The following is a 15,724-nucleotide window of genomic DNA, read 5'->3' as shown; positions in this document are numbered from 1 at the left end:
TTTCGCAAAAAATTCGCAAATCTCGTAAACTAAAGAAGTAATTACCCTTTTCAAAAACATTAGTCCTTCTATTAATGAACCCATGAAACGAAACCAGTCTGATAGCATCACACAATCTCGCTCCTAGTTCCAAAAATAGAATGCATGTAGCGTTCGTAGTAATAGGTTTAAAAACCTATTAGCCAAGTTTAAAAAAAAAAAAACTACTAATCAACTTACAGATGAATGACCACGGATTTAACCTAAAAAAAAACTTGTATATCAAGAACTAGAAATCTATGTCAGAAAAACTTGTCCTTAAATTGCGTAAATCTCTTGGCAAAGGTGTAATGCCCTGTAGAACCTGTTTGGTACGGGGGCCCCTTAGAAGTATAAGGTTCTACCAGAAAAACCTGTTTGGTACGGGGGCCCCTTAGAAGTATAAGGTTCTACCAGAAAAACCTGTTTGGTACGGGGGCCTTGGCAAAATGGTACTTTCTTCTCTACTAATAAAAAGGAAGAGGGTCAATTTGACAGCTGGATAGCAAGTTAAAATTTTTTCTTTTTTTCGCTATTCTATTTTATTTTTTTTTTAATGTCTGAATACATAAGGGATTTAAGTTCGAGTGGAAAAATTGTCCTGTTATGAAAGAGGTGCATTTTACATGGCCGTTATGAAATCAAAACCTGGTATCTATGCAGGCAGGATGATTTTTGAGTATCTCTACTACTTCTGTAAACTATTCTAAGGTGTAGGAAATTGCATAAAGACAAGTCTACATCTGTTATAATCTACCAAAGCAATCTTTCTGTAATTTCGGTTTGAGTTTGATTTCCTTTTAAGATTAAATGCATAATAATCAAATGTATTATTGATTAAACAAATTTATCCCTTCGCTAGGAATCCTTGCGGTTTAAAATTTACTTTATTCTGTTTCATTTTCCAGGAAATTTAATTGCTCTTTTTATTTGAAAGTGTTTCCCTAAAAGTATTTAGAAATAAACTTATTCTTACGAAAAAAAATTCTTGGAATATATTCCCTGTCACCCAACCACCACTGATATTTTGGCGTTTGGCCTCCCCCCTGGAAAATTTTCTGCCGGTGCCCTTGGTCACTATGATGACTAATGTAAAACAAATTAACTAAGAAAAACACAAATTAACTAAGAAAACAAACAAGTCGGCTGTAAGGCCCCCTAGACGCCCGTTATCTGCGCTTTACTAAAAAAAAAAAAAAAAAAAAACTTAGATATTTTCTCACCCTTCATTATAACATTGGACAAAAATTAAACACCTTATAATTTCCAAAATTCCATTTTTTTAAAAAATAATTACATTTTAAACAATAAATTTAGTTTCATCAAAAGAATAAGCAAAACTTCCATAATTAATTCCTTGTTTTTAAATACAATCCCTTGAAGTGTATAGAAACCCAATTAGCGAATTATTTATTGAATTATTAACTCAAAATATTGCTCCAGAAAATTAAACAGATTCTTTAAAAATTACCCATTAGCGCTTTAAAAGTGTTATTTAGGTATAAATTTGTCCTATTTTCGAATAAAACGTGATCAAAAAGGAAAAATATTGACAATAAAATACTGTCTTTAGGGAAAATAGTAAAACTAAACTCTTGGCAACAAATTATTATTATTGATTCATTACCCGTCAAAAAAAAGGTACAAAAGACGGAGTATCACTAAAAAAGAAAAAAAGAAAACAAAATCTTAATTATTCACTGCAATGCAGATACGTAACATATATTACTTTTTAAACTCCCAAGTACTGAACAAAAATAAGCAACATGAGCATCGTTGCATCTAGCCGCAATTGTTAAAAAATTAAACCAAATAATCATCAGTTAATTAAAAATATACAGTAGATAATCATATCAACTATTCTAAATCTGACAAGAGACGGCAAAACAATTAAACGACACTTTCTTCCGCTGGTCTTGGATTCATATCACTCTCAACAAATGGTTCATTTACTCCGATATGCATAAAAATCAGAAACAAGGAAAATATTCAATCACGGATTTTTTACATCATTGCATAAAACAAAATGCTTAAAAGAATGGATAATTAATAAACAGTTAAATTATTGGTAATATACGCAATATATTATCAGAGAAAAAATTGACACCGAGATTGAGAATAATCGTCACATAAATTGGACTCTTACTAAAAGAGACTAAATCATCATTCAATTTAAAACTGCAACCATTTCAATGTTAACGCAATTACAACTGACTTAATTAAACAAGCAAAAGACGATAAAATTATAAACTCCCACTTCCTAGATTTGAGGCAGGAAAGGCTTTCCCTATTTTTAACTAAGTGTTTATTTATTTGTAACCCGTCTACAACAAAAGGAAAACACAGACGGTGTATAAACGAAAGAAAAAAGAAAAGACGAGGCACTAGTGCGAACAAAATGAAATCGACAGCCATTCACTGCCATAGCAAACGGTACCAAGGGTGGGAAGAAACTTTCTCGCTGTACCGTTTAATTTGTTCAATTAGAGCTGCCGTCGGGTCCGCAATTTTAAATTTCTAACAGGATGCAAATTTCTTACGGCGGGAGCCGCAACAAGAACTTCGCATACTTAGAAAACGCGGATCTGAGCTTTCTAATCTCTGGCTGGGGAAAAATTTTCCAAAATGGGTTTAGATACAGGAAATAGGGAAGGGATACTGCGTTATAAAGTCGAGCCAGAATTAAACGGTTGAAACGGATTTTAGATGAAACTAATTTACTGTAAGCAAAAGCCAAGCATTTACGGAGATGATCAATAAGAAGGGAGCGGGTAGTTTTGAGATCCTTTCCAATTGGAAAACCAAGGTAAATAATTTTCGGGACAGGGGCTACAGACAGTTCTCCCAGCCTCACAGACGAGACCTCTTCCTGACGCCAGTTGAACAGAAGAATCTCCGACTTCTGTGGGTTAAATTCAAGACCAATGCGACTGTAATTTGATTGTAGTATGGAGAAGATGGTCTCTGTACCTGCGACTGTGCGGCTGGGGTTCAGAATGTCATCGGCGTAGGCTATCATCGTAACGTCTATGCCACGAGCTATGCATGTTGTCTCGATAGTAGAATTTGGCTCAATAATACAGTTATTAAAGGCACAAGGAGCTGTGACTGATCCTTGTCGAACACCCTTTTTACTGGGACTACAGGATTCCCTCGGTAGGACAGCATCACGTCTGGTGTATATTCAGTGAGGGCTCGACCATGGCCAGGAAGTACGAGTTTAGCCTGTAGGTGGTCGTACATGTCTTTAATGGGTAGTAAGATGTCCTTCTGTACACCTCTCTTTCCCATATCCAGAATGAGATGGTCATGCAGAAGTGAGTCATAGGCACGGCGGACGTCATGCAGACCTATAAAAATGGACTCCTTCGATTCATCAGCGTCAATCAAGACTGAAGCCAAAGCAGAAATGGCTTGGCCGCAACCAAGACCCTTCTGGAACCCAGACTGGAACCAAGACTTTGCAAAGCGTTGGTGCCACTGTGATCGGTCTGAACGAAGCACATTCCGAAGTACTTTTTCCTTTCTTCGGGACTGGCCTAAGTGACCCAGTACTGAATGCCGATGGTACGAGTCAAGTGGTGAAGATCATCTGAAAGAGAAGAGTTAGGTGTCCCATGAAAGTAGGGCTGCAATAGCTAAGGTGAAGGGTGGATACACGATCAATGCCAGCCGACTTCTTCTTTTTCAACCGTCGGATCGCGGATGCCACATGTGATTAGGTAACTAGGAAATCTGTATCTGGAATTGATGAAAGGAGGGATGAAAACTTTTCTTGAACAGAAATGTTAAGATCCTGTTTTTGGGGCTGAAAACTCATCAAGGTAATAATTTATCCATGTTAAGGATAGGATATCTGACCCGGGACCCACTGACTCTTTCTTATCAAAAATGTTCCATAACATATTAGGATTTTTAATTACTTTTTCAGAAAGCTCGGATTTCAACTGCGCGCGGTGACGAATAAGTTCCTTCCCAACCCTACGCTTAGATGCAACTCTGATCTCTTTAACTACTCCTGAGCGTGGTCTACCACGTTCTTTCCATATCCCGTGCCAAAAAGTAGCTCGGTCGCATGCTAAATGTAACAAAGGGTTAGAAGACCATCCCTTTTCTAGAGTTCCTTATTTGACACGAGACTTGGGCACTCCCTGAGATTCGGCAAACGGAAGAGTATGTGTCAGTTCGGCGTAATAAATATTAAGACGTAGCCGCACATCTCTTTTATCACTATGAGAGAATTTCATAAGTAGGTCAAACGGTACGCGAACTTTTGACAGAATAAGATCACAAGAATCTTGAAACTTTTCTTTATCAATTTTACGCCAAACCGGAACCTCATGCCATCTCTGAGTGAATGCCGATGAATTATTCGCAGCGGAAAACGAGATAGGCCTACTGACAATACACTGAACTGGGAAATGATCCGAAGTGAAACTATTCGGGAGGACAAGAACCTGACGTACTGGCAAAGAACTGGAGCTAACAATATGGTCAAGATTGGACGTAGAACCAGATTGGTGCATATACGAAAAGTCCTGGTTCTTTCGGTGAATAGTAATACGGTTCTCAAGTATCCCAATTAGAATGCAACACCGACCGTTTAGGGCACTACTATCAACTTCTAAATTACGGTTACAGTCACCCACGATCATGCACTCAATGGAATCGCCCTCGGATTTCTTAAGACAGCGGGCTAGTTTGGCAGCACTTATAGCAAAAGCACTATCAGATTTGTCGTCACGGTAATCAGTTGGAAGGTACACATTTATGACTAGCAGGTTGTCTAGTTGCAAGAAAATTGTCACTGTTATCGTATACTTCGCACGCGAGACGATTGCTAACCAACTTGTCAATACCGCCAGACGGACAGCCCCACGGAGATGAACGTCTTGCAGGCACGGAGAACACAGAGTAGGATGGCCAGAGATTTAGTAGAATTAGGCCAGCTTCTGTGATGAAATGTTCTCACAGGCATATCACATTATATTTATTCGCAAACTGGTCAATCACAAGAGACCGCCTGGAAAAATTTCCGTTTATATTCCAAGAGAGTAGTGAAATATCCGAGATTTCGTTATTCAGCATGTTAATGAGTTGCCTTTTGCTGGTTTTCCAGATACTTCACGTATTAGCAGGTATGACCCGCTATCTTGTACGAAACGCAAAACATAGCACGAGTACACTTTTCTGCATCGTTCTTTTTGGAGACGTGGTCAGATGCGCCACATCTGTAGCAGAGGGCTATTGGTGCACTCGGCAGCTAGGTGACCTTGGTTGTGGCACGAGTAGCAACGACAAGGTAAGAAACGGAATTCTTCAGTGGGCAGCATTTCGTAATAAATCTTCACAGAGTCCTCAAGAAATTTATCCAAATCCGATCGACAGCAGAAAAATACCTTGAACGTACGGACACTGCCAAGCTGTTCATACTTCGTAGCTCTGGGGATTAGTGCAGTTAGCTCACCCACTGATACGTCAGAGGGGACTCGTTTCACTACACAAATATAGTTAGGGCTCCTTATGGCAGCCGAAATCTGCGGCTGGTTGGTCTTGATTGACTCAACATTGGTTTCACCTGTGTCTTTCGAACGAACCATTAGCTTCCAGTCCGATTTGACTTTCCGTAATTCAGATATGTCACTAGTATCCGCACATACGGAATCTACACATCCTAGCACTGGGGGTATCAAGCAACTCGGGCAGATTTTTCAGGACGATTGCATAGAAGGGTTTATCAGGCTGATTTGAAGCGCTTGGACATTCGATGGGTTTGTTGGCATTAATAGCAAAATGGTTCTTGATAAATCGATACAATTCTTCACCTTAATAGCTCGGTTGCTGCAGTAGCTTCACTAGTAGCTGGGACTGAGCAGGGATAATCAATAACAAAGGTCGGCAATTCGGTCTTTTTGACTTGAGCTTTGTGAATCCACCTGCAAATGTCCGTAAAGTTCTCTTCATCTTTTGCGTGAATGTTACAGCGTGTTGTAAACTGTATTATTTGATGGAGCGATTCTTTGGCTTTCAAAATTTCTTCTGGTGTGAAAAAGTCGATGCCTGTGTCAACTATTCGCTCCAGTTTTTTCTTTTATCCATACTACGGCTCACAAAGTTCAACACAGCATTCAAGAATAATTTGTCCTCCATTTCCGTTGACATCCCGAAAACAACGCAGTGCTGTCGACGCACCTTAAGAAAATGTTGAAATTTGCTTATAAGATTTGCCTAATAAAATCTTCTATTGGCAACCTCCAATCGGCAACACTGAGCTAAAATAATTGTTCCCAGGGGAAATCAACAACAACAGCAACCTTATAAGAAATTTAAAATAAATTTTTTTGTGAATATTATCGCATTTAATCAGCAGTTGTACTGAACCAATCCTGCTCAATTCATTCTCAGGGCTATACTGTGGTGTTTCTCCTCCCCATAGTATAGTGCAGACGGTTTGATATCATTCTATTATCTCTTCTTGTTTTAGTTTTTTTTTTAAAGCTTTTTCCAATAGGCAATGTTTAGAAGTCCTCCAAAAAAAAAAGTCCCCCCAGATCCCAAATCAAATTCCAGTGAAAGTGCCATACTGAAAGATACCCATCTTGGCTGGTCAAGCACACTATCTCAAAGTTCAAATGATAGCTCCAATTCGGAGAATAGGACAATGATAAGTGTAGGGGCTAATGTAACCATAAATGATTATAATGGGTTTCAAGAGGTGCTCTCTAGAAGCTCTAAAAAAAAGGAAAAAAATCTCCCCAATCAAAAGCATTTCCCCTCTCCCTGCCCAAGATCCTCCCTCCAAGAACTTAGGATTTTACCTTAAAATTACTCCTACTACCCCCTTTGAAATAAAAAAGATTACTGCAATAAGAGTTGCAATTTTTAAATTGCTAAAATCAATGTTCTCTCTTAATATTAACCGTGATGGATCTCTGCTAATAGCTGTAGAAGATCAGAAATCAGCAGATAAAATAATTAACCTAAAATCCCTTCTGAATACCCAAATTATTGCATCTAATTGGAACCCAAAACAATCACCAACAAAAATAATAGTTTATAATGTTCCCCCAGAGATATCCACTCAGGAGTCAAAAGAAGGGCTCTCAGATAGGGCTGGAAACACAATCCCAGTTGAGGATGTTACCCAACTTGGCAAACCTAACTCGAATGGCCTAAAAACTAGTAGATCCTTCTTATTCACACTGAAGGAAAAAATTAATATCCCAGAAAAATTATTCCTTTTTGGGGAAATCAAACCACACAAGGAATACAAACCTAAGCCTATCCATTGTCAGAAGTGTCTCAAACTGGGACACACAACAAGCAAATGCAATGAAATTCTTCGAGAGTGTAGTAATTGTAAAGCTTTCCATCCTAAATGGTTGACAACTTGCAACAACACTCAGCCTACATGCATCAATTGCAAAGGCCCACATGAATCTAAAAATAAATCATTATGCCCTGCATACAAGAAAAGAGCTCTAACACTCCAAATATCAATAGAGAAGGCCATCCCATACCCCTTTGCAGCAATGAAAGCAAATACAGCCCCACAATACCAAATAAAGCCTGTAGTGAAACCAACCAAAACCTCCAAGTCAACCGCCCCCAATGCCTCAAGCACCCCCGATAAAACGCCCTCTTCTAAGCCCCCTAGCTCAAATCCCTATCAAAAGGAATCACCAAGCCAACAAGCCTCCTTGTCAAGTGAGATGAGGTCAGCCTGGCCCCCCCTCTCAAGAAGAAACAAACCAGAAACACTACCAGGAATTAATCCCTTAACCGACAAAGAGGATGCACAGCCAAAAATGCAATCCCCAAAATGCTTATTCATTCTAAACTATCATGCAGTTCAGGCCATGAACATACATCAACTAAAGAAAACAAAGATCATTGCAGAATTGGCAAAAATCTACATCCCTGATGATATGCTCATTCAAGCAAAAAAAGATCTTGCTTTACTTTTAACAGAGCTGAACATTGATACACAGCCATATGAAGAATAAATCAACAACACAACATATATCAATACTCCAATGGAATGTAAGATCACTCACAGAAAATAAGCTAAATGAACTAATATCTCTTATGAATAATAATTCCATTAATATTGCTTGGCTCCAGTAAACTCATTTAACCCAAAATCAACAAATTAAGTCTCTGGGATATGCTATCCTCAGAAATGATAGATCTTCAGAGAGATAAGGAGGTGGGGTAGCTTTATTAGTTAAAAATAATATAAAATTATGTGGCATCAATTTTCCAGATTTTGCAAATAATTTTGATGAAATTGGTATCAGTGTTTGGCTGAATAATTTAAAAACCTACATATTAGTTTTTATAACCCTAATGGCAAAACTACAGATGCCAAGGATTTCTTTAATTATATAAATAATTCTAATATGTTGAAAAACATCATTATCTGTAGAGATTTCAATGCCCACAGCATCTTGTGGGGGAATAAACCCGCAAATAAAGCAGGTAAATTCATTGAGTATATGACTTCAAATAATAATGAATTAGCTGTTGCTACCCCTCCAATCCTTAATACATATTTCAACCCCAAAAGTGGCAGATTCTCCACAATTGACCTACAAATTGTGTCATTAAATTTTTTGAATAAAATTTACATAAATAAAATAGATAGTCTATGTACTGACCACTTTGCTATAGTTTGCTCCCTAAATGAACCTGCTGAAACTTTATCTCATACCTCCAAATATATCAACACTAAAGCAAATTGGTCTATGTTCCAAATAAGCTAAATGATGAAATTACAAGTTTCACCCAATTCATGCATTTCTAACACAACAGTTGACAAACATGCTGAAGCCTTGACTTTACTAATAAATACAGCTAATCATGCTATCCCCAGGACAACACATAAGAAAACATTCCCTAAACAAATTCCTAAAGCATGGTGGACAAATGAGTGCCTAAATAAATGGAGAATAAAAAAGGCAGCTAGGACAGATTTCATAAAAAAACCATCACCTACTACATATTTAAAAAAATTACAAGCAGAATCTAATCTAAAAAGGACTATAATAGATGCTAAATATAAATACTGGAATAAATTTGCAAATAATCTCTCCAGAGAAACACATGAGCCAATTATACATAAAGTCATAAGCCACATCTGCGGGAAAAATACTTCCCCCAATCCACTCCTGTATGAGCTTATACATAATAATACACACTATTAAAATGATAATGAAAAAGATAAGCTATTTGCAACTCTTTTTTTTTATAAGCTAACATCAAATAATCAAAGCAAACTGTCCCCAATTCCTATGAACCCAAGTTACCAACCACGCCCAGGATCCGAGTACATAACTAATCCATTTTCAATCCAGGAATTGAATAATGCAATACATCATATAAGGACCAAAACTAGCAGCAGCTATGACAATATACACCCTACATAGATAATGAATCTCACACCTTCATACAAAAAAGAACTGATAAATTGTTATAATCATGCTTGGGCATCTTCTATGTTCCCCAATATATGGAAATGTTCGTCCCTCCTACCAATCCTAAAGAAAAATAAACCAAAAGATAACCTTGAGTCTCATAGGCCCATAATGATTACTCCTGTGATGGGGAAAATAATGGAGAATATGATCTATCACAGACTCCACTGGTTTGTTGAAAAGAATAATATGCTCCTTCACACTCAAACTGGATTCAGGAAACACCACTCCTCAACAGATACTTTCATTTTGCTAACAAATACAATAAATGAATCTTTCTCAAAAATAATGTCCTAGTTGCAGCTTTCCTAGATTTTGAAGGGGCATATGACAATGTGAACCACCAAATCCTTTTAAACAAACTTGCAAACCTTGGAGTACCCCTAAGCTAGTATCTTTTATTAAATCCTTCATAGAAGTGCGAAGTTTCATTGTTTGTGTTGGTCCAGCCTCTTCACCCCAAAAGACAATAACCAAAGGCCTACCTCAGGGAGCTGTCCTCAGTTGCCTCCTATTTGCCCTATATCTCTGGGACATGAACCTTCCCCACACGAATCTAAAATATGCTGATGATCTGGTACTATGGTCATCTGGCAACACCTTTCAGATAGCAGAGTCAAATCTGCAAAAGTCACTTTTCCAGTTTGAAAAATTCTCTCAACATTCAAATTTACCCATTGCACCCACCAAGTCAAAAATAATCCAATTTCACCGGAAGCGAAACCATGTTAATGCAGAACTAACGCTAAATAAAACAACTATTCCAGAAGATAATAATATTAATTACCTAGGTCTCATGCTTGACCAAAAACTTAATTTCCACCTCCACATTTCAAACACAATAAAAAAATGCTATAGAAAAACAAATATACTAAAAAGACTTCTTTCCACACCTTGGGGATGTAAGGAGAAAACCTTACATCAGTTTTATAAACCACATATACCACCCCATAATGACTATCGGCTCATCATCTATGGTGCATGTGCAAAGACCAACATACGAAAAGTTAAAACAATACAAAACGATATAATACAGCTCATATTTGGTCTTAGGAAACCCACAAGCACCAATTTTCTGCTTATGGAGAGTGGATTACCAACAATAAGGGAGAGACGTAGCTTTCTCTTGACAAAACATCTTACAAAAATTGAATCAAATAGCTCACACACACTACATAACTGGTTAAGAAATCCAGCCATGTATAGAGGCATTGCAGACGAGTATGCCAATATTAAGAAGAAGTTCCCCATACCAGCAAAGTCTGTTGCACCCACTTTGCCCCGATCCCCCCCCCATAGAATTGGTCAAGTCCCATAATAAATAATGACTTCTCAAAGTGGAATAAAGATTTAACCCCCATTGCTTTTGTCCAGAAAAAAATTGCAGAACTTAATACAATTACCTATAAAAATCATTTTCAAATTTTTGTTGATGGGTCAAAAATGAATGAGAAGGTAGCAAGTGGTGCTTTCCTTCCTCACCTGAAAATTACAATGGGCGAGAGATTATATAATAATTTATCTATAATGTCTGCTGAGTTAAATGCCATAATCATGTCATTAGAACACCTTAAGGAAAACCAACCTTTGATTGCAAATTCAAATAATATTATCATATATTCCGACTCTCTATCAAGCCTTGAGTTGCTGGCCTCAGCTCCTCAGTATAAGTTGGACATTGACACTTATCATTGTCTCGGTATTAAAGATAATCTTGCTTCAAATGGCATAAAAACTTATTTTCAGTACATTCCTAGCCACTCTGGCATAAGTGGTAATCATCAAGTTGATGAAATAGCAAAAAATGCTATAAATATTGACCAGCCAAGTGGGAGACCAATCCCAATTAGAGATATTTACCGATGGAGGCTATCAGATATTAATTTTAATAAGATTAATCCTATCTTTTCCCCTTTTCCCAATAAGTATCTTTCTAAAATTTATCATAGAATTCGTTCTGGAACAAATGGACTAAATTTCCTGGCATTCTCATATAAGTTTTCTAATTCAAGTGGTTCAATTCCCCTGTCCCCTCTTTGCAGGCATTGTAATATGAATAATGAAACAATTGACCATTGCCTATTTGAATGTAATATGCTGACGTCTGCACAACATACCTTGCTTTGTAAACTGTTAAAATGCTTCAAACACCACAAAATATCACTATCAGCCATGAGCCTAGCCAATTATACCTGCACACAGAGCACAGAAATCGATATCTATCATCTTATATTTGAACTCCTTGAGTCAAAAGATCTACTGAAAGATATCTGAGAATATCTAATAAATAAGAGACGACCAAGCCAGTAGCTCTGTAGCCCACAGAGTGAAGCAAAAAGAAAAGGGCTAAATAGTACTAACTGAATAGCCCGCCTGCTGTGAATTAGAAGAAGAAGATCACAGCGGTCAAAGTAACTAAACCATAGATAATCCGATTATAATAAATCTTCAAATAAGTGTCCACTGGGAAATTACTCACAATGTAAAACAGGGGTTTATCCAAAAAAGAGTTCTTTACACCACACACTCTAGATCAAGACATCAAGACTGAATGTGTTTTATTCTAATTTTTTTCTTCATTGCAAACTTCATCATGATTTTTACTGTTGGTGTTATGACAAAAAAAAAAAACAGTGTTTATAAGATTTAGTGTATTTCGACACGTGTGTTGACTAGTGGTAAATACTGATTATGTTACTTTTCCTTTGTTGAACAAAAATATTAAACGATTCTGGGATGTGGCTTTGGAATTTGCCGATGAGTTTCCAGTTGCTAGAATATCTAGCAATATCCCAGAGGTTCGTTGGAGGATCCCTCACCGACCCAAAAAAGGGATTGTACCCTAAAAATAGATTTTTTTTTCGTAAAAAAAAAATTTCAATAGTGGTATGTTGAAAAGACTTCCAGTATGAATCATATTTTACTTTAGCTTATCTTTCATGGTCAAAGTAGTTTGAAACTATATAACTTATACAGTGTAAAACCATTTAAAAGGAATTACACAGCATATAATAAAACTATACAAAGTATAAGTATAGAACACCAAACGGGTTTCATTGAATAAAGTATTTGAGCTTGATAAGCCTGGTGAGAGAAATGACACCCAATTAATGATTACCTAAATGTTTGAAATTTAAGGTACCTGCAAATGTGATCACGTGAACGAACATTATTATTTCCGCAGCTATGATCGACCACCATTAACCATTGCTGTGAACAACATCTTTTTTACTCCACTTAGACGTTTAAGCCAGACGCCTTGAAGATTTATGCGCCAAGTAGCCATTTTGATCACCGTTTATACTTTAGGATTTCCCACTAAATGGGATTTTTTAGAACTTTCAGACGTAAAATTTAAAATTTAGCGATTTGGGGATTTTCACAAGTTGTCTGGATTTTTTTAAGGCTTCTGCTAATGATAATAAAGAGGAACCATATATTTTAGGATCTTCTGTCCATTAAAATTTTAATTGGAAGAGCGTTATGTTGAAATGCTTGCCGATACTGGATAGAGACCTCAATTTGTCAATGAAAACAGCTTAATTGACATGGAAGTCAATGATTGAGAGGTCTAAATTTTATTTCATTTCTATAACAACATTTAGACATATCCATAAATGGCCGACTCTGGATCAGCTCAGACACTACATCTCGTCCCTCACCAATCCCTTGTTTGAACGTATTAGAACTTATGCGGGATGGAAACAAAATCAACCAGGAATGGAATCGGCAAAGTCTCACCGATGTTAAAAATATTGAAAAAATTGATGCATTACCCACTAGCATTTGCTTTTTTCAAAGAAAAACACGACCAGAATCAAGCTATATACAAAAATAAACCGGCAGTAACATTTGGGTTTACTATTCCTTTCTCTGGTGTTGTAGTTGAAAGATCTTTTAGGAGATTAAAAATTATAAAGACTGAAAGATGGAACAAAAAGCTTAAAACGAAAACGCTGCTCGAAATTCAGAATACAGCAGGAATTGGGACCGAGAAAGTGTCACATGCATTTGTAGAGACGAGCGGCTATTCTGCTCATGCACTTTCAATACTTCAGCTACCATCTGCAGAGGATTGAAGGTTTTGATTAGTCAACTAGATTCTGAATCTGACTAAAAATAGTTTTCCTTCATGTTTTGCTCAAAATAACTAGACTCTGAGGCAATTACTGGATTGTTCACACTGGTCTCATAGGCAGTGTGACCTTACAAGCCAAATTACAAAAAAATAGCCATATAAAATAAATATTTTATTTATTTTGAACACCATATCTACCCCAGACATGCTGACCAAACCAATTAAGCATTCTTATAGGTCATGTGTAACAGTAAATAGAACTGAAGACCATTTCACTTACTTTTTGTACTACACCCTATACCTCTTATTGTTCCTAACTACACGAATGTTAAACAATGTCTAGGTATCGTTTCATTTCTTAGCTTTTTTGTATTACTCAAAGTACATCTTAAGCAAATTTCTATTCTTCAAGTTCGAATTTCATTCAGATTTTGAGAGATTTGTTGACAGACAATTTCACTTCATATGATTCAGATTCCAGAATCTGGTGCTGGAATATTTCAATCACGACCGAACTTAAATATTCGATAAATAAAAGACATTGTTTTCAAAAACAGTATTAAAGAAATTTTATGGTATAACGATCTATGAATTTAAGGTGGTTTGACCTTCAAGCAGAATTCTCACTTAGCTATACTTGTGCTACGTACTCCCATCCTCTGACACAGTTCTTTAGCAGGGTGTTAGTGGTCCAAGTTTGGAATTAAGTAGCGTGCTAGCCTAGCAGTTTATTACTGATTTCCAACAGTAGTAGTAAGCGGTAATTTTTATATTAAAACCTCGCGAGTTTTTAAACTGTACCAAGATATGGTATTAACTATCGGAAGTGACCTCAAATTCGAATCCTCCCCCTCCCTCTAGAATTCTGCCTAACTTGCCAGCGGTAAATCCCGTATTTTGCAGCATTCTGAAGTGTTAGGGTACAGGTGTTACCATATAATTTAGTTCTACAACAATTAGAGGGTATATATGTGGCATATAACAACTACCCAAAGTACTTACCAAGCATTTCATAATTGCGTCTTCGAGCCAACAAAGCTGCTTTGACTAAATGGTGACAGACAGTCTTTGTCAGTAATCCAACCAGCCATAGAGCAACCACTCCTAAGACTATACCACACTGCAAATTAAAAGTTAAATTTTAGGAAAGTCTATTTGCATATGATAATAAGTTATTTTGGAGACGGTAAGGCTTAGTAGTCTAAGCGTCAACTCAGTTTGGTACGTCCACAAACAATGATAATGATAATATATAATTATTGTTTTTCCAAAATTATATGGAAAACGTGCTACTGCTTTACCTCAATTTTATTGGGTAATGAGCTGAAAATAATCTGTTTCAACAAAGCAAAATCAATTTTCCCTATTAGTAGCAGTCCTGTTTGGACAAAAGCGATTCTACCTATAGGCTACATTGATTTTTAGTTATTCATTCCTGATGACTAAGTTTATTCTCATATTTAAGCAAAACTTGCCATAGTCAGAAGATAACAAAATTCATGGTCCCAGGCTGCTAAAAAGTGAAGAGTCCTGTTATTAGCAGTCCCATTTGATAAAAAGCGATCACACGTACACATTGATGTCCCGTTCGACCAACAGTGATTATAAGATGACACTGATGCCTAGTTATACATCCCTAAGGACTAGGACTATGCTTATTCTCATATTAGAGCAAAATTTGCCAGTCAGAAGATAACTTAATGACAAAATCCATGACACCAGGCCGCTAAAAAGAGGAGTTTTGTTATTAGCAGTCTCGTTTGACTAAAACGAGCGTCAGGGCGACAAAAAACTTAGGGGCATATATGTCACTTGTCAACCATTTACCAAAGTTTACCCCTGTTGTTTTGTCTGTTGAACTTCTTTCTAAAGTAATCAACAGATGAGTTTTCAGGGATAGCATCACTGGGAGACTTGTACTGTATTTCTATGTGTTTGCCTTGTTGGCTTGGCAAACAACAGTACAATTAGAGATAGGTTCTTGGAAGGATGACGGTGGATGTACTTGTAATAAACAGCTATTGATATCGCATCAAATCTCTCGCTTCGGGGCTGTAAAGGTACCCAGCTGACACTACGAATCGCATTTGTAGCCCTAAATTGGATAATTTGAAGGGGTCCCAGTATTGTTTTATGAGGCCATACTAAAAGC

At 36.9% G+C, this 15,724-nt stretch overlaps 1 protein-coding gene across 3 annotated transcripts in view; it reads right to left on the bottom strand.

Annotated features, from left to right (window-relative positions):
* The window catches only part of LOC148951210 (putative sodium-coupled neutral amino acid transporter 10), a 95,921-nt gene that overhangs the window by 69,694 nt on the left and 10,503 nt on the right, over nucleotides 1-15,724 (bottom strand). For all 3 annotated transcript variants that reach the window (XM_089090728.1, XM_089090727.1, XM_089090729.1), the window contains exon 3: nucleotides 14,575-14,692. In XM_089090728.1, coding sequence (XP_088946854.1) covers nucleotides 14,575-14,692 — 118 coding nt within the window. The remainder of the gene's footprint in view (nucleotides 1-14,574; nucleotides 14,693-15,724) is intronic.

The sequence above is a fragment of the Artemia sp. Qi Xiang Cuo genome, chromosome 6 (assembly GCF_049724085.1).
Source record: "Artemia sp. Qi Xiang Cuo chromosome 6, ASM4972408v1, whole genome shotgun sequence".
NCBI lineage: Eukaryota > Metazoa > Arthropoda > Branchiopoda > Anostraca > Artemiidae > Artemia > Artemia sp. Qi Xiang Cuo.
Note: the sequence above shows the minus strand (reverse complement) of the source record. Positions and strands in the feature narration are given on the sequence as shown.